The 18,709-nt window shown below is 38.2% G+C and overlaps 1 protein-coding gene and 1 long non-coding RNA gene across 2 annotated transcripts in view; both read left to right on the forward strand.

The window, feature by feature from the left end:
* The window catches only part of LOC309971384, a 363,899-nt gene that overhangs the window by 92,071 nt on the left and 253,119 nt on the right, over positions 1-18,709 (forward strand). The gene's annotated exons all lie outside the window — the stretch shown is intronic.
* The window catches only part of ASAH2 (N-acylsphingosine amidohydrolase 2), a gene marked incomplete at its 3' end in the record, with an annotated part of 79,995 nt that overhangs the window by 42,414 nt on the left and 18,872 nt on the right, over positions 1-18,709 (forward strand). Inside the window, exons 13-17 of the mRNA XM_082854362.1 lie at positions 9,846-9,961; positions 11,007-11,101; positions 12,759-12,798; positions 13,596-13,691; positions 16,489-16,584. Of these exons, the coding sequence (XP_082710488.1) occupies positions 9,846-9,961; positions 11,007-11,101; positions 12,759-12,798; positions 13,596-13,691; positions 16,489-16,584 (443 nt within the window). The remainder of the gene's footprint in view (positions 1-9,845; positions 9,962-11,006; positions 11,102-12,758; positions 12,799-13,595; positions 13,692-16,488; positions 16,585-18,709) is intronic.

The following is an 18,709-nucleotide window of genomic DNA, read 5'->3' on the forward strand; positions in this document are numbered from 1 at the left end:
AGTTGATTTCAACGTTGTGTTAATTTCTGCTGTACAGCAAAGTGATTCATTTATACATATCATACATTCTTTTTCATATTCTTTTCCATTGTGATTTATTACAGGATATTGAATATAGTTCCCTGTGCTATACAGTAGGACCTTGTTGTTTATCCATTCTTTGTATAATAGTTTGCATCTGCTAATCCCAAATTCCCAGTCCATCCCTCCCCCACCCTCCCTCTCCCTTGGCAACCACAAATTTTGTTCTCTATGTCCGTGAGTCTGTTTTTGTTTTGTAGATAAGTTCATTTATGTTATATTATGACTGAATAATATTCCACTGTATGGTTTTACCAGATTTTGTTTATGCATTCCTCAGTTGATGGACATTTGGGTTGTTCCACTTTTGGACTATTAGGAATAATGCTGCTATAAATATTCATGTCCAGGCTTTTGTGTGAGCATATGATTTCATCTCTCCTCTTTGGTATATGCTTAGAAGTAGAATTGCTGGATGATATGGTAACTCTATGTTTAATAATTTGAGGAACTACCAGACTATTTCCAAATTGTTGCACAATTTTACATTCTCATCAGTAGTTCTGAAGGTTCTGATTTTTCTACATCCTCACCAATACTTATTTTTATCTTCCTTTTTGATTCTATCTACCCCCTGGGTGTGGAGTGGTATCTCATTATGGTTTTGATTTGCATTTCCCTGAAGATTAGTGATATTGAAAACCTTTTCATGTTTATTGGCCATTGAGTTTCTTCCTTGGAGAAATGTCTACTCATATATTTTTCTTATTTTTAAATTGGGCTACTTGTCTTCTCATTACTGAGTTGAAAGAGTTCCTTATGGGTCCCATATATGCTCTAGGGATGCCCGCTAGCTGGGCTGCTTGGGCCCTTCTGTTGTGGTGTGCTGACTACTGTGGGTGGTCTCATAGGCTTGGCTCTACCACCCGCCCCGGGTCTGGTTGGTTGCCAGGCCCTGCCTTGTGCAGAGTCTGCTGGCCACTGCTTGGTGGGACTGGGTCATGAGGCAGCTGGCTGCAGACCCACAGGTGGCCCCTGGGCTACTGCTAGCTCACTGGTGGGCAGAGCTGGAGTCAAGGAGATCCTGGGCTGGTGTCTTCCCACTGGTGGGTGAAGCTAGGTCCTGGGGCTAGTGCCAGCCCAACTGGCAGGAAGAGCTGAGTCCTGGGGTCTGGCTACAGGGCCCAGGGTCCCAGAGCTGGTGTCAGACTGCTGGTGGGTGAGGCTGGTTCTTGACATGGCTGGCTGCAGGGTCCAGGATGTCCTAAAGCTTGTGTTGGCTTGCTGGTGGGCAGGGTCAGAGCCCAGCTAGTCCCAGAGCTGGTGCTGGTCTGCTGATGGGTGGACTGAGTCTACAGGCAGCAGGGGTACCGTTGTCCTGAGGCTGGTGTCCGCCTCACTGGTGTGTGCGGCCTGAACCTGCATCCTCTGGTGGGCAGGGTTGTGTCCAGGGGTGGCTGTGGGTTCAGAGGGTGTCTTAAGGCAGCTTGTCTACTGGTGGATGGGACTGTGTCCCCACCCAGTTAGTTACTTGGCTTGAAATGTCCTAGTACGGGTGCCTGTGGGTTGGTGGGCATGGGCACAGCTGGGTCCTGGAGCTAATAAGCTAGAGGGAGGATCCAAAATAGTATGTGGTAGAATGAGCTCCTAAAAATGGCTGCCACCAGTGTCTGTGAGCTCCAATTGACCACTGTCTCTCTGGGAGACTCTCCAAGATTAGCAGGTAGGTCTAACCCAGGCTCCTTTCAAATTATTGTTTCTGAGCTGGGTCTCGGAGCATGTGAGATTTTTGTGTGCACGCTTTATTAGTAGAATCTCCATTTCCCACAGCTCTTTGGGTCTCCCGCAAGTAAGCCCCACTGGCCTTCAAAGCCAAAAGTTCTAGTGGCTCATCTTCCTGGAAGAGAAATGCTGGGCTGGGGACACTGATGTGGGGCTCAATACCTTTGCTCCTTGGGGAGATGCTCTGAAATTGTAATTATTTTCCTGTTGATGGGTCACCTACCCAGAGGGCATGGGTCTTGACTACCTATATCACTGTGGTTCTTCTTTATATCTTTAGTTATAGAAGATCTTTTATGGTAGGTTCTGGTCTTTTCCATCAATAAGTGGTCTGTAAATAGTTGTTATTTTGGTGTGGCCATGAGAGGAGGTGAGCTCATGGTCTTTCTACTCCACCATTTTGGCTGATCTCCCTAGTGTGGGTTGTGTTTCCACCTTCTTCATTGTGTCCTTTTAAGCACAAAAAGTCTTAATTTTGATGAAATCAAAATGGTCTATTTTTGCTTTTGTGTCTCATGCTTTTGGTGTCATACTTAAGTATCCTTTGCTAAATTTGATGTCATGAAAACCTACCCGTTTTCTTCTAGAAGTTTTATGGTTTTAGCTCTTATATTTAGATCTTTGAGCTATTTTGAGTTAGCTTTTATATATGGTGTAAGGTAACAATCCACCTTCATTCTTTTCCTTGTGGCTATCCAGTTATTACAGCACCATTTGTTGAAAGGCTATTTTTTTTAACCCATTGAGTGGGCTTGGCACACTCATTGAAAATCAGTTGACCATAGATTCATGGTCTTATTTCTGGATTCCCAATTCTATTCCGTTGATCTGTGTTTATTTTTTGTGCTAGTATCACCCTGTAAAAAAAGAAAAATCATTCCTTTTTTATAGCTAAGTAGTATTCCATGGTTCGTATCACCCTTTCTTGATTACTATTGCTGTGTAGTAAGTTTTGAAATCAGGATATATGAGTCCTCCTACTTTGTTCTCCTTTTTCAAGATTGTTTTTGCTATTCTGAGTCCTTTGCAATTCTATTTAAATTTTAGAATCAGTTTGTCAACTTCTACAAGGAAGTCAGCTGAGATTCTGATTGCAATTGTATTGAATCTGTAGATTAAATTGAGGAGCACTGTAATCTTAACAATTTTAAGTCTTCTAATCCTTGAACATGGATGTTTTCCTATTTATTTAGGGCACGGAGTAAAGGGAGAACTCTCCTGTGCTATTAAATTGGTATATCACATTTATTTATTCACATTTTTTGAACCATTCTTGCATCCCAGGAATAAATCCCATTGATCATGGTGCATGATCATTTTAATGTGCTATTGAATTCAGTTTGCTAGTATTTTGCTTGGGATTTTGGCTTCTATATTCATCAGAGATATTGGCCTTTTTTTTTTTTTTTTCTCATAGTGCCCTTATATGGCTTTGGTATCAGGGTAATGTTCGCATCATAAAGCAAATTTGAGAGTATTCCCTCCTCCTTAATTTTTGAGAAGAGTTTGAGAAGGACTGGCATTAATTCTTCCATAAATGTTTGGTTGAATTCACCAGTAAAACCATCTGATCCTAGTCTTTTTTTGTTAGGAGGTTTCTGATTACTGATTCAATCTTCTTACTCATTATTAGTCTGCTTAAAGTTTTCTATTTATTCATGATTTAGTCTAGGAATTTCTAGGAATTTCCCCATTTCTTCTAGGTTATCCAATTTGGTGGTGTATAATTGCTTATAGTCATCTTTTTGTATTTCTGAGGTGTCATTTGTAATGTCTTACCTTTCATCTCTAATTTTTTGAAAAATTTGAGGCTTCTCTCTTTTTTTTCTTAGTTAGTCTAACTAAAGGTTTGTCAATTTTGTGTTTTCAAAAACCAGCTCTTCACTTTGTGGGTTTTTTTCTATTGTTTTTCTGGTCTCTATTTTATTTATTTCTACTCTGATCTTTGTTATTTCTTTTCGTCTGTTAACTTTGTGCTTAGTTTGTTCTTTTTCTAGTTCCTTGAGGTGTAAAGTTAGGTTGTTTTTTTGAGATCTTTCTTAGTTCTTAATGTAGGGATATATCACAATAAACTGCACTCCCAGAACTTATTTTGCTCTATACAGTAAGTTTTTGGTATATTGTATTTCCATTTTTGTTTTGTTTGTTTTGAGGTATTTTTGATTTCTTTGACCCATTAGTTGTTCAGGAGTATGTGTTTTAATCTTCACATATCTGTGAATTTTCCAGTTTTCCTGTTACTGATTTTTAGTTTCATGTCTTTGTGGTCAGAAAAGATAGTTGGTATGATTTCAATCTTCTAAATTTGCTGAGGCTTCTTTTGTGACCCTACGTGATCAATACTGGAGAATGTTTCATGCACACTTGAGAAGAATGTGTTTTCTACTGTTGTTGGGTAGAATGTTCCATATGTGTCTTTTAGGTCCCGTTGGTCTAAGATATGATTCAAGTCCAATGTTTCCTTGTTGATTTTCTGTGTGGATGATCTAACCACTTTTGAAAGTGGGCCATTGATGTTCCCTACTATTATTATATTGTTATTTATTTCCCAGTGCTTATAAAAGTTATATTTACATTATACTGTTAGTCTATTAAGTGTGTGATAACATTATGTCTTAAAAATGTACATTCCTTAATAAAAAATACTTTTATTGCTAAAAATGGTAACCATCAGCAGAGTTTTCAAGGAGTCATAATCATAATCTTTTTGCTGGTGGAGGGTCTTGCCTTGATGTTGATGGCTGCTGACTGATCAGGGTGGTGGTCGATGAAGGTTGTGGTGACTGTGGCAATTTCTTAAAATAAGACAATGATGAAGTTTTCTGCATTGATTGACTCTTTCACAAGTGATTTCTCTGTAGCATGCAATGCATTTTATAGTACTTTACCCACAGTGGAACTTCTTTCAAAATTGGAGTCAGTTCTGTCAAACCCTGCCACAGCTTTATCAACTAAGTTTGCATGACATTCTAAATCCTTTGTTGTCATTTCAGTGGTCTTCAGAGCATCTTCACCAGAAGATTCCACCTTAAGAAATCACTTTCTTTGCTCATTCATAAGCAGCAACTCCTCATTTGTGAAAGTTATCATCATGAGATTGCAGCAGTTAAGTCACATCTTTAGGCTTTGCTTTTAATTCTAGTTCTCTTGCTGTTATCACCACCTCTTCAGTTACTTCCTCAACTGAAGTCTTGAACCCCTCAAAGTCATCCATGAGAGCTGAAATAACTTTTTCCAAGCCCTTGTTAATGTTGATATTCTGCCCACTTTCCATGAACCATGAATGTTCTTAATGGCATCTAGAATGGTGAATCCTTTCCAGGAAGTTTTCCATTGACTTTTCTAAGATCCATCAGAGGAATCACTGTTCATGGCAGCTATAGCCTTATGAAGTGTATTTCTTAAATAATAAGACTTGAAAGTCAAAAGTACTCCTTGATCCACAGGCTTCAGAATGGGTATTGTGTTAGCAAGCATGAAAACAACATTAATCTTGTACATCTTCTTCAGAGCTCTTGGGTGACTTGTGCATTGTCAGTGAGCAGTAATATTTTGTTTGTTTGTTTTGTTTTGTTTTTTGCGGTACACGGGCCTCTCACTGTAGTGGCCTCTCCCGTTGTGGAGGACAGGCTCTGGACGCGCAGGCTCAGCGGCCATGGCTCACGGGCCTAGCCGCTCCGCGGCATGTGGGATCTTCCCGGACCGGGGCACGAACCCGTGTCCCCTGCATCGGCAGGCGGACTCTCAACCACTGCACCACCAGGGAAGCCCAAGCACTAATATTTTGAAAGGAATCTTTTCCTGAGCAGTAGATCTCAACAGTGGTGTTTAAATATTTAGTAAACCATCTTGTCAACAGACAGGCTGTCATATAGGCTTTGTTGTTCCATTTATAGAGCACAGGCAGAGTAGATTTAGCACAATTCTTAAGAGCCCTAGGATTTTCAGAATGGTAAATGAGCATTGGTTTCAGCTTAAAGTGACCAGCTATGTTTATCCCTAACAAGAGAGTCAGCCTGACATTGACTTCTCCTCTCTAGCTAAGAAAGTCCAAGATGGCATCTTATTCCAAAAGAAGATTGTCTTGCCTACGTTGAAAATCTGTTTTTAGTGTAACCACCTTCATTCATTATCTTGGCTTATTCTTCTGGCTAACTTTCCTCAGCTTTTACATTAGCACTTGCTGTTTCACCTTGAACCTTTATGTTATGGAGATGGCTTCTTTCCCTAAAGCTCATAAACCAACCTCTGCTACCTTCAGAGTTTTCTTTTGCAGCTTCCTCACCTCTCTCAGCCTTCATAGAATTGAAGAAATTTAGGGCCTTGCCCTGAATTAGGCTTTGGCATAAGGGAATGTTGTGGCTGGTTTGCTCCTCTATCCAGATAATTAAAACATTCTCCATATCAGTAATAAGGCTGTTTCACTTTCTTATTTGTGTGTTCGCTGGAATAGCACTTTTAATTTCCTTCAAGAACTTTCCTTTGCATTCACAATTTGGCTGACTATTTGGTGCAAGAGATCTAGCTTTTGTCATATCACAGCTTTCAACATGTCTTCCTCACTAAGCTTAATCATTTCTAGCTTTTGATTTAAAATGAGAGATGTGCGACTCTTCCTTCCACTTGAATACACAGAGGCCATTGTAGGGTTATTAACTGGCCTAATTTCAATATTGTTGTGTCTCAGGGAATAGGGAGGCCTAAGGAGAGGAAGAGAGATGGAGGGACAGCCAGTCAGTGGAGCAGTCAGAACGCATACATTTATCAATTAAGTTTTCTGTCTTAGATGGATGTGGTTGGTAGTGCTGCCAAACTATTACAGTAGTAACATCAAAGATCACTGATCAGAGATCACCGTAAGAAATATAACAATAATGAAAAAGTTTGAAATCTAGTGAGGATTACTAAAATGTGACGCAACGTCATGAAGTGAGCAATTGCTGTTGGAAAAATGGCACTGATCAACTTGCTCAATGCAGGGTTACCACAAACCCTCAGTTTGTAAACAAAACCCCAAACAAACAAACAGAAAAACACAATACCAGCAAAGTGCAAGAAAATGAGGTATACCTGTTCTTTCATATCTTTTATGGGCTATTAGTATCCTTGCATTTCAGCTTGAAGAACTCCCTTTGGCATTTTGTGTCTCATAATTCATGTAGGCTTTCTTCATTCTTTTTCATTTTTTTCACTTTAATTGAATAGTTCCTAATGATTTGTTTTGAGTTCACAGATTATTTCTTCTGCTTGATCAAATCTGCTGTTGATGCTCTCTACTGCATTGTTCATTTCCTTCATTGCCTTCTTCAGCTCCAGAATTTGTCTGGCTCTTTTTTATGGTTCTGCCTTTCTGTTGAACTCCCATTTTGTTCATAATTATTTTCTTGATTTTGTTAAGTTGTATATATTTGTTCTCTTGTAGCTTGCTGAACTTCTTTGACACAATTATTTTGAGTTCTTCTTTGACAGTTTCTAGATCTCCAATTCTTCGGGTCAGTTATTGGAAAATTATTGTATCCCTTTCGTGATGTCATGTTTCCTTGATTTTTGTTGTCTCTTGTAGAATTGCATTTGTCTGTGCATTTGATGGATCAGTCACCTCTTTCAGACTTTACAGAATGGTTTTGGTGGGGAAAGGGCTTCACCTTTGGGTGGCTGCAGAGACATTGATTGGGTGACTGTGGTTGTTCCAGCTCCAGGGCAGCCCAAGTGGCATAGTCTCCATGCAGCTCTGTCAGCTGAGGTCATCATTGGTGAAGATTGCATGCATCCTCAAAGGCCAGTACTAAGGGTATCTGCAGCTGCTGTGAGCGCTGTTGTGATCTTCAGTGGTGAAGTCTGCTGGGGACATCCTGACATCCTTTTCTCCCTTGGAGGATGTCATGGCCAAGGGCATCACTTTGGGTGCTATGTTTGGCTTCAGGTACATTCACAGTGGTGGTGGCACTGATGTCTGATATGTCGCATTCATGGAACAGTGACATACCTGAGATCTGGAGCTTGGGTGCTTGTGGAGCAACCATGCCTCCAGCGTCCAGGGCACTGGCTCACCAACAGCTCTGTGCCTGAGGTATGGGCAATGTGGAGCAGCCATGGAGCTGGGGACTAGAACACGTGCATTTGCAGAGGAAAGTGGTTCTGGGGTTCAGGTCCACTTGCAGTGGCTCCAGTGCCTGAGTTACAGGTACTTGCAGGGCAGCTGCAGGTCTGGGGTTTGGAGCTCAGGAAAACATAGCGTGGTCACAAAGTTGGGGTCTGAAACATGGGCGTACATGGAACACCCATGGCTCTGGGATCAGGGTCATGTATGGGTTTGGGGGTGGGGGACTGACAGCCCTGACTCCAGGGCAGTGGAACAGAAGCTTCTCATGAGGGAGGTACAGCATCACGTCTCTCTTCAGTGATCCATGGTAATCCATCATTGGTTACCTCAGTCATACAAGCTGCTGGTGTCTCTGTGGAGCAGTCTTCTGGGGTTTGCACTGACAAACAGGGTCCTCTTTCATGAAAGCTGTAGAGAGTCTGTTGCAGAGGCTGTTCAGGTTCTCAGTGGCAAGGGTTTCCAGGGCCTTCCACAGAGCAGAGGCCACTACAGCAAATGATGGCATCTGTTATGTGGCTGATACTGATATCTTCTGCCCTTCTTCGTTCCTAGCCATCTTGAGATGTCTCAGATAAGCCAACCTTCCCAGTGACCCTTTTCATGTGGTTATTCTGTTTTGCTCCACTGTGTTGCTGTAGGTTTTTAGTTGGACTCTTGAGCCCTCCCAGAGCTATTTTCTTTTGTGGATAGCTAATTATTGTATTCTGTGGGGAGATGAAAGCTGATATCTTCTACTTTGGTATCTTGCTGAGGTCATCTCCTTTCTTTATAAGGGCATTTAAAGCTATCAATTTCCCTACGGGAACTGCTTTCACTGCATTCTATAAGTTTTGATATACTGTGTCTTCATTTGCATTCATCCGAAACTGTTTTTATATTTTCTTTTGATTTCTTTTTTGACCATTAGCTATACATAATCATGTTGCTCAATTTCCACATATTTGTGAGTTTATCAAATTTTCTTCTGTTATTTATTTCTAATTTCATTACATTGTGGTTGAAAACATACTTTGTATTATTTATACTTTAAAACATTTATTGAAGTTTGTTTTATGGCCAGCATATGGTCTATTTTAGATAATGTTCCATATGCACTTGAGAAGAATACAAATTATGCTGTTGGTGGATGGAGCCCTTTGTTAGTATCTGTTAGGTCTAGTTGGCTTCTAGTGCTGTTCAAATTTTATACTTCCCTATTGGTCTTCTCACTCGTTGTTCTATCTGTTATTGAAAGTGAGTTATTGAAGTTCCAACTATTATTGTTGATTGTTTCTCCCTTCATTTCTGTCAGTTTTGTTTCATGTATTTTTGTACTCTGTTATTAGGTTCATATATGTTCATAGTTGTTATATTTTCCTAATGGATTATAGATTCTATGTTCTTAGGTTTTGTAGTTAACATAGCTTTTCCCCAGATTATGGGTGTTACGCTTGATGGTTGTTTTTATTGCTCGTGTGTGTGTGTGTGTGTGTGTGTGTGTGTGTGTGTGTGTGTGTGTGTGTGTGTACATAATTAAGTGGAGATTCAAGAGTGGGTCTTTAGAGACCACAAGTCAAACAACTGGTACTTCACGTTGGAGGTGTTTTTTTTTATAGTTTTCAAAATAAGAAAAAGGTGATTCAGTTCATAGACCTACATTTAATTATATCATATTTTTTATTTGCAAAATGGTTGAGAAAGAGCAATAAAAAAAATTAAGGTTGTAGAACATATATATTCTTTTATTCTGTCAACCACACTGAGGTCTAATTAAACAACGGCTCCTACTTTAGGATGTACAGGAAATCTTGCCTCTTCTATTATGCAACTGTTTGGAATCATTGAACAACAACCTCGATAAAATCTCTCAAAGTCCTAAAAGCATTGTTGTACAACATTTGTCAAAATGATGATATTTTTCAGAGGGTTGGAATCATATTAATCATAACATTCCTAATAGGGACAACAGTAGGTGATCCATCGTGGGACAGTATTCGGGATCAGGCCCTGGGCAAGCCATCTGAAGAAATCAAAGAATGCCAAAAACCAAAGCCAATCCTTCTTCATACTGGAGAGGTAATACATTTTGATTATCATGGTGAAATTAGTATATCATTAATTTTACATTTATGAATTATCAGATATGAATAGTAGCTCTGTGTTGAATAGTAGATCTGTGTGTTATTCAGATGTTCCCATACCAAATTTTTAATATTAAAAAATATGGATGCTATAAGTGTAACTCTAAGAAATAAGGGTTATGATTATTAAATACACTGACTTAGAGTTTTACATCTATAGTAAATAAATGAAGCAATTAGAACAGTGGAAAAGGAAGAATAAGAGTAACATTTTTCTTATTCAGGATTTGTTTATGTTGACTCCAGGATAGGAGTGAACACAGAATTCTTTGCAGAGAAAAACATCAGGTTATTTTCTCACAACTCAGGCAACATTATTAAGTAAAGCAATATTCTTTAAATACTCTTTGGAACATGGATTTTCATATTCATACAGTGTTCATACTATCATGGATTTTTGATGTAGAAAAAATTTTTAAATAGAGTTTTTTTCTAATATTTAATTAAAATTCTCCAGGAAGAAGAAAGAGAGGAAACAAAGGAATAGAGGGAAAGATTCTACTAATCTGAATATGGTAAAGGATAGATTCTCTTGGAGAAAACCTAAAAAGTAAGGCAAGACTTGGTAACTGAAGATGTAAAGTAAAAAGAAATCATTAACTTAAGCTATTCCAAATGATGGTAATTTCTTATTCATCTTGTATAAGGATAGTCACCATGGTAATATAGGAGAACACTTGGTTATCTATTACACATTGTGATTCCACAATGATAAATCCATTAGAAACTTCATTGATGAGAAAATAAGTCCAGGTTAATGGGACACTGGTATATAAGATTTACATCTTATTATTATTGAATAGATAGAATATTTAATACTACATGAATTAGAAAAGAAATATGATATTAGGATAAGACACCCCAAAACAGCTGGAAACATTTAAAATCCTTTAATAAAGGAACTTCTATGAGCAGCGTCAGTCTCTTGACGATAGAAAGAATAATATTCTTAACACAGTTTTCATGCTTTTGGTTCTTAGCTGTCAAAACCTCATCCCTGGCACCCAGATATAGTTGATGTTCAGATTATTACTCTTGGGTTCTTGGCCATCACTGCCATCCCTGGGGAGTTTACGTAAGTTCCTGTTTTTCTTTTTGTAGTTACACATGTAACTGTTGTGGATGTGTTTCTGTTGGGATCACTTCTTATCATGGGCAGATAATTCTGTACTGACTCCTTTGTATCCTACTGTGCTATGTTTGGCGACGGTGACAAATATTCCCACCCTCTTTTGGTGGGGCCTCTGAAGAATGAATCTCTCTCTGCCTGTTACTAGTGGGTAACTTGAAGTAAACAGAAAAATTTGAGAAGTTATCATTCCAATAAAATTATGCAGTGATTTATTATGTCAGTAGAAAGACTTTAAATAATATTAAAACATAGGGTCGTGAAACAATCGATTTAGGTATTAGAAGCATGGAAGCATATTTTAAATCCGCTCCTTATGCCATATTTCCTATCTTAGTAAGTAGCAATTTTTTATCTTTTCATTGCTCAGGCCCTAAATCTTAGAGTCATCCCTGAATTCTCTCTTTTTCAGTTTTCCCTGCTTTCAATCCTTCAGCAAATTCTGTATGTTCTATTCAACAGTTTCCATCATTCTTCCCCTCCCCACCCCCCAGCCCCAACCTGGGTCTAAGCCACCATTATCTCTCCCCTGGATTTTACTGCAATAACCTCCTGTCTCACCTTCTTGCTTCTCCCTCACTCCTCTATAGTCTTTCCTCAACATTATAGCCAGAGTAATCCCTGTAAAGCATAAGTCAAATCACGTCACTACTCAAAACCTTTCAATGGCTTCTAACTCTCCAGAGAAATTCTCAAACGCTTGTAATATCCGACAGGGCCCTATGTGATCCTCTCTTCAGCAAGCTCTCTGATCTGATTTCATACCACTCCCCCTTGATCACCCCTGCTGCAGCCACCTTGGCTTCAGTGCCGTTCCCAGACTACCAAGCACGCTTCTATTTTAGGGCTTTCGAATTTACAGTTCCTTCCGCCTGAAACACTTACCCTCCATTTATCCCCATGGCCAAGTCTTTTATTCCTTCAATTCTCTGCTCAAAACTCTAACAGAGATGCCAGTCTTGCTTACATGATACAACATTGTCTTTACCCCCCCACCACTCCTACCACCACCACATCACTACAGCATCAGCACGAACACCACCATCCCCACAATGACCACCACCATCCTCTTTCATCCTTATCCTACTTTATACTCTCCATAGCACTTACAGTCATCTCACTTTTTTATTTGCTTGTTGACCATCTTCCCTCCCTAGAATGTCAGCTCCATACTGTTGAATCCTTAGCAGTTTGAAGTGGGTCTGGTATGTGGTAGGTGTCCAATATTTTACTGAAGGATTAAATGAATGAATGAAATAGTAAGTTCTTTGTAGGCAGGAACAGTACACTCTCTACTTGCCTCAGCTGTTATTAAATAGAATGCAACCTATTGTTGACTCAGTGAATGGAAAGTGATTGGGATCTTTTGCCAGTGATATTCATTGATTCTGTTTTCCTCCTTCAAGTTGTCTGTTTTCACTTTAGGATTTGTTTTGAAGATACGGCAGTGAGGAAAAAAGCTCAACTTTAACTTGCATTGTTTCTATACACTTTACTATTGTTAGCCAGGCTAACATTTTGGCTTTCACTACAAGTCTTTCTGTGTACCTTGTGTACATTCTGAATAGGAAAACACTCTGATAATTCTGTTTTCTTGACTCAGGACCATGTCTGGACGAAGACTTCGGGAGGCAGTTCAAGAGGTAAATTAAAAACGAAATAAAATATCCATACGCATTTTTATTTGGAAAAGAGAAAAGAATTCCCTGTCCCTGTGATCTGGCACCTTTTAAATTATTCTTTGCGAAGATGACGAGAGTTTTACACATCTTGAAAATAACGGCTGGAGGTGAAAATGAAATATTAATGGCATAAGAACAAACTTAAAAAATATAAGAGAACTATAGTAAGATTAAAATATTTCATTTGTATTTATGTACGAATAATTTAAAAATTGATAATGGTTTTATGGATTCAGTAGTAAATGACCCCAAGTACATTAGTATCTTATAGTCCTGTGTAAATAAAAATTTAACACATGTTAAAAATGCTGTATTTTATTTATATTTGTGATTTTCTTTACATTCAGAAAGTATTGTAAATGGTTCTAAGATGACATAATCAACAAATGTTTTATTATTTGGAGCTGGAAATAACTCCTGTGGTTAGCTAATATGTTCCCATTATACTTTTTTGGAAATTGATAAAATATCTGTATTTTGGTAATAAGAAGATTCTGCATCTGCAAATGCAATCGTTAAGATGTTTGGAGATCCATTGACTTGCCCAACTATAGTGCAGAGTTATGGCTTTAAGTTTTCCTAAGGGATCCTTAGATACTCCTGTACTCCTAGGCAGTTTTGATCATTAGGAAAAATATTGTTAAGATATTTGTCTTACACTAATGATTCATATTTATAATTGTATGTTAAATATAAGTAGGATGATAATACACTATAAGATGAAGAGTAATTTTATTGCACTCTCCCTTTCCCCCTAGGAATTTGCAACTTATGGGATGCTGAATATGACTGTTGTTATTTCGGGTCTATGCAATGTATATACACACTACATTACCACCTATGAAGAATACCAGGTAAAATTAAAAGTTCTCATCATTTAAATGAATTATACCCTGGTCAAGACTATTGCGTCAAATGCAGAATTTCTTTGTGGACTTCCTCAATCGTGTTTTTGAGATGTGATTTTGTTTTAGGGCTGGTAAGAGAATGATAAGCCAGAGGTTGTATTTGGGAGTTCTAGGTTGACCATTTCCAAGTTCAGGTCAAAATTCTAGTCTCACTGACTTCCACTTTCTCTGAAATAAATTACTCTGTCAGGGGCACTGATAATAAGCCTGGGTTATGGCATACAACATTCCTAACTCTATCCTTAATACTTCTGGTGCCTTAAACTTCTGTAGAACCTGGGAAAAACTCCCATTGATAGCTTCTGTTTATTGAGTGCACTGGCTAAGCACCTTGCAAATGTGATCTTACATAATCCTCACAATTAGCCCTGACTGAAGTAGGGTATTATTATATCCATGATACAGATTAAGAAACAGAGCCTCAAAAAAAGTAGGGAGGCTGCTGCCTGGTAATGCGTTTTTTTTTTTTTTTTTTTTTTTTTTAAAGGTTAGACTTTATTTTATTGCCCAGATTCTATTTTATTCTCCCAGGGATTTTTTTTTTTTTAACATCTTTATGGTAATGCGTTTTTGTTTACAAATAGTATAGAAAGTAGCCCAAGTACTTTTAAACAACAGTAGTTAAAAACGTGAAAATGGTGTAGAGTTCCACAATTAATGGTTTCTAATACATCTGCAGGTATAACTTGGCAATCCATACTGTGGCACACAGGCTACCCCTTGACAAATACTCAGTAATTCCAGCAGTAGAGTCTGCCCTGCTGCCCTCTGTTGACTTTACTGAAGGGTCCCTGCCTTCTAGGAAATCCTGTTGAATAAAGGTCCTTAACTGGGGTAAACTTAGATGTGAATAAGTTTTCACGTATCCACTTTTTCATTTATCTGTAACTGTCTTTTAGCATCTCTTTCAATTATGAATGTAGGCAACAAATGACAGAATATTAGCTGTACTTCTGACTTTTGTCACCAGTAGGAACCATGAATATTTTTCATATCACAAATAGTTACTGCACATCTGGAAATACCTTTTACTCTCATTGCTGTTTTAAAATCACAGTAGTTATTAGATCTGCTACTAGATCTTGTTATTCAGTAGCATCATACAGAAGCACAAACATTACTCTATTGCAAAATTGGTTTATTATTGTTTGATTTCAGTTGAATGGGTTTCCTTTGTCAATCCATGTATTTTATTTTATGTGTTTAGAAATGTTGCTCTGAAAGGGGTCCATAGGCCTCAACAGACTGCCAAAGTAGTCCAAGGTGCAAGTAAAGTTAGGAACCCCTACTAGCTAGTCTCCTGGTTAGGGACATGAAAAGATTAGTATTAATTAACTAATTAACTTATTCAGTCAACAGATATGTTTTGTGAGAGATACTGTACTAGCCACTATCTGGGCATAACAATGCCTTGCCCTCAAGACCACTAGAATTTATGGGCCAGTAAAAGACATAGAAGAAAGCAGATGATTACACTTCTGTGAAAGGGATGCACAAGGTGTTGTGAAAACGAAGAGAAAGAGCACCAGTTTAGACTGGGTATTTGAAGTTGGGGACTGGCAGATTTTCATGAAGATGTAGAATTTGTCCAAGTTATTGAGAATGAGTAAGGACTAATTAAGCAAATAAAAGTTAGGGAGGGTGTTCCATATTGAGGGAGCTACATACACGAAGGTCCAGAAGGGCAGACTTAGTATATTTAAGGGGCCATAATTAGTTGAGTACCATGGAATTAGCATGATGAAGGTAGTGAGACAGGGACTAGAGTGGGAGGCAAGGGTTAGATCGATGGAGAGTGTTTTATGCTATGCCTCAGAGCTTTGATTCAATAAGGAAGATTTTGGGGAACTGCAGTAGAATTTAGAGGAAAGAATGCTCTGTTGAAATCTGTAATTTAGAAAGCTCACTAGGCTGGCAGTGTAGGAAATGAATTGGAAGGACAAGTGTAGAGGCAGAGAACTGATTAAGAAGCTGTAGTTATGATCTGGGTGAGAGCTAAGGGTTTGACCAAGGTAAAGCAGTAAAGAAAGAGGAAAATGAAAAAATTCAAGAGATGTTAAGTAATGATGACTTGGAGACTTATAGGATATAGGATGAAGGAGAGAGAGGGGTCTAAGCTGACTGCAAGATGATCCTGGCATGGGAGACTGGAAGGATGGCCTTCACTGAGATGAAGAATGTTGCAGGGAAAGAGCTGATATATTTGGAGTGATGAGTTCCAGGTTAGATTTGATGAATTGGAGGTTTCTGTGGAACAACCGAAGCCTTGGCGCTCAGGTAAAAGGAGTTGTATTTGGTTCCATTTTATAGTTCTATGATGGGTTAAATGTCCTTCTCCAGATAGTTCCATCACCCCCCAGTTTATCCAGGAGTTACTAAGACTCTTATTTTTCCTCATTTTTTTCTCCTGCTGTACTCTTTGGGGGAAAACATTTATATTACAAGTACTTAAGATAGACATAAGCTCAGGAGCTATTACTGTCTTTCAGGTTAACTGGACTGCTGGTCCAAATGGCGTAAGCCAGGAGAATTCTTCACTGCCTTGAACAAGTAGTTGATGGGAGCCATTTACTTTTGCTGGTAAATGGAAATGCCCACTCTCCTTTGTCATAAGTAGTCTTGAATTATGTCAGTTTGGATTATGCAAGATGTGCAGTCATCACCCCTCACTAAAATGCAGCACCTCTGTAAATGGATCGAAATATGCAGAATGGTATGAGACTCTGTTCTGCCTCTCCTGCAGGCTCAGCGGTATGAGGCAGCATCCACAATTTATGGACCACATACTCTGTCTGCTTACATCCAGCTTTTCAGAGTCCTTGCTAAGGCCATTGCTACGGTAATCAAAAATTGTATGTTTGTGTGTCTCAGGGGTGGGGAGATGCAGAGGGAAGCAAAAAAGACCTTAGCTTTGAGTGTTCAGTTTCTTTGAAAATCTTTATATTTAAAAATATTGTAGCTGTGAGGTATCTCTAAGAAGTGAAACTGGTAAAATAAATTCAGAGTCAGTTAACATCTTTTGGTAGTGACCGTTTTTCATACCTATTATCCTCCCAATCACCTTGTGAAGTATGGAGGTATTTTTTCCCCATTTTTCAGATGAGCAAATAGGTTCAGAGATGAGAAGTGATCAAGCTTACTATAACTGTGAGTTGAACCAGTGCTCTCTAATCTTGGTCAGTTTCTCTCCAGTTGCTTCCTGAATTGAGTGGTTTATCAGTTCTGAGATGCCCATTTTCCATATTATAACATCTCTGAAATTGGGATGTATTGGGTTGGCCAAAAAGTTCATTCGGTTAATGAATACGTTGTTTGATTAAGTTCTTGGTGAAAATGAAAAATGTCTTTTACTTTTACCTAAAACTGAAGAAACTTTTTGGCCAACTCAATATCTTCCAATCAAAGGAATCTTACAATTTTAGTTAGTAGCATGTTTTCACTTTCTTGGTGGTTCAAAAATAATAATAGTTATTATAATCAATAGAGCCTTAGGTTTGATAAAGTACAGCAGTGTCTTGGAATGTACACACACATTGTATCTACCTAAAATCTGTACACCTAAATAAGTTTACTTAAAGGAACTCCACTTGTGTAAATCTTCCCTCTGGCATATAGTTTATGTATGAAGCTTCACTCTGGTGTCAAAAGATTAGTCAATAAGCAGGATAAGGACTTTAATGTGATAAATCGACCCTTGTACAATACCACATAAGCCCCAATAAAGGCTGTGAGGCAATGATGGCTTAGCAAAGACAATAAAGCCCTTTCACAGAAGGAGCTTGGATATATTAAATTGAAACAAAACTGCTGTTTCTGTAGGTCAAAATAGTGAAATATGGGCAATTTCATATGTCTCCATCTAATTAGTTATTGACTGTGTATTTGAAGTTTCAGTACAAGGTATTTACTTCAGATATATTTTAATTATCAGGTTATTGTTTTATCATAATATTCTTTTCAATTTTAGGTCTGATACTTTTTTAAAAAACAGAACTATTTTTAGTTTTCGTCATAAAAGCTATTTGTAGAATATTCAGATTATACAGAAAAGTATAAACCTCTAACCCATCTCTAGAGATGACCACTGTTTAACTTTCATGCAATTACAGGTTTATAGCTCTTCCCATGGAAGTAGAGTCATCAAATTTTATAGTGATATTTAGGAAGAAAAGTGTGATTCATTTTGTGGAAATTTGTTTCAGAATTTTACAGTTACATGTCTAAGAATATCTATGTGATCTTGAAAAAATAAAACCGCTGAGTATCTGCAAGCTTATCTTCCCATTTGCCAAATGAGAATGATAACGAGTAGGTTATGTGGCTGCTGTCAAGATTAAACATATAAAGCAAGGATTAAAGTACATCAGATCCATATGAGGACTATTTAAAATTTGAGATTAGAATTTTGGTGACACTATTAAAGGTGGCAAATTTTGTGGAAAGTATAGATTAAACCAGTCATGATACAGGCTGATCTTAACTTTTAAATTAAAAATATATTTATTATATTCTTTAATGAGCACAGAGAAGGATTTAGGAAAAAACTTAGTAGTGACTTTGGATAAGAGAGACTCAAAACTTTTTAAACCTTAAAAGAATAATTACAGTGTCATGTTACAGAGGCTTATCATGTGTTTCTGTCCAGAGTCATACAGTTAAAGAATGCCTGTCCCAGAATCTAAACTCGTGGAGCATGATTCCTAGCTTACACTCTAGATTATACTGCCTAGGGGAGTGAAAGTGTTACCTGTGACTGACACTTTCTTCTAGTCACAAAAGAAAATTATGGACATCTAGGCTCCTATTTCAGCAGAGTTCCCCTCGCATTTTGTTGCAGTTGTTAGCTCTTGGGAAGAGGGAGAGGGAGTGGGAAAGTGAGTGTGTATGTGTTTGCTTTAATGAAGGCATTTTTGGGGATCTGGGGGGAAGGGTCTTGACTCTACATTGTATGCTTCTTAAGCAAA

Source organism: Leucopleurus acutus, assembly GCF_964270905.1.
Source record: "Leucopleurus acutus genome assembly, chromosome: 14".
Taxonomy (NCBI): domain Eukaryota; kingdom Metazoa; phylum Chordata; class Mammalia; order Artiodactyla; family Delphinidae; genus Leucopleurus; species Leucopleurus acutus.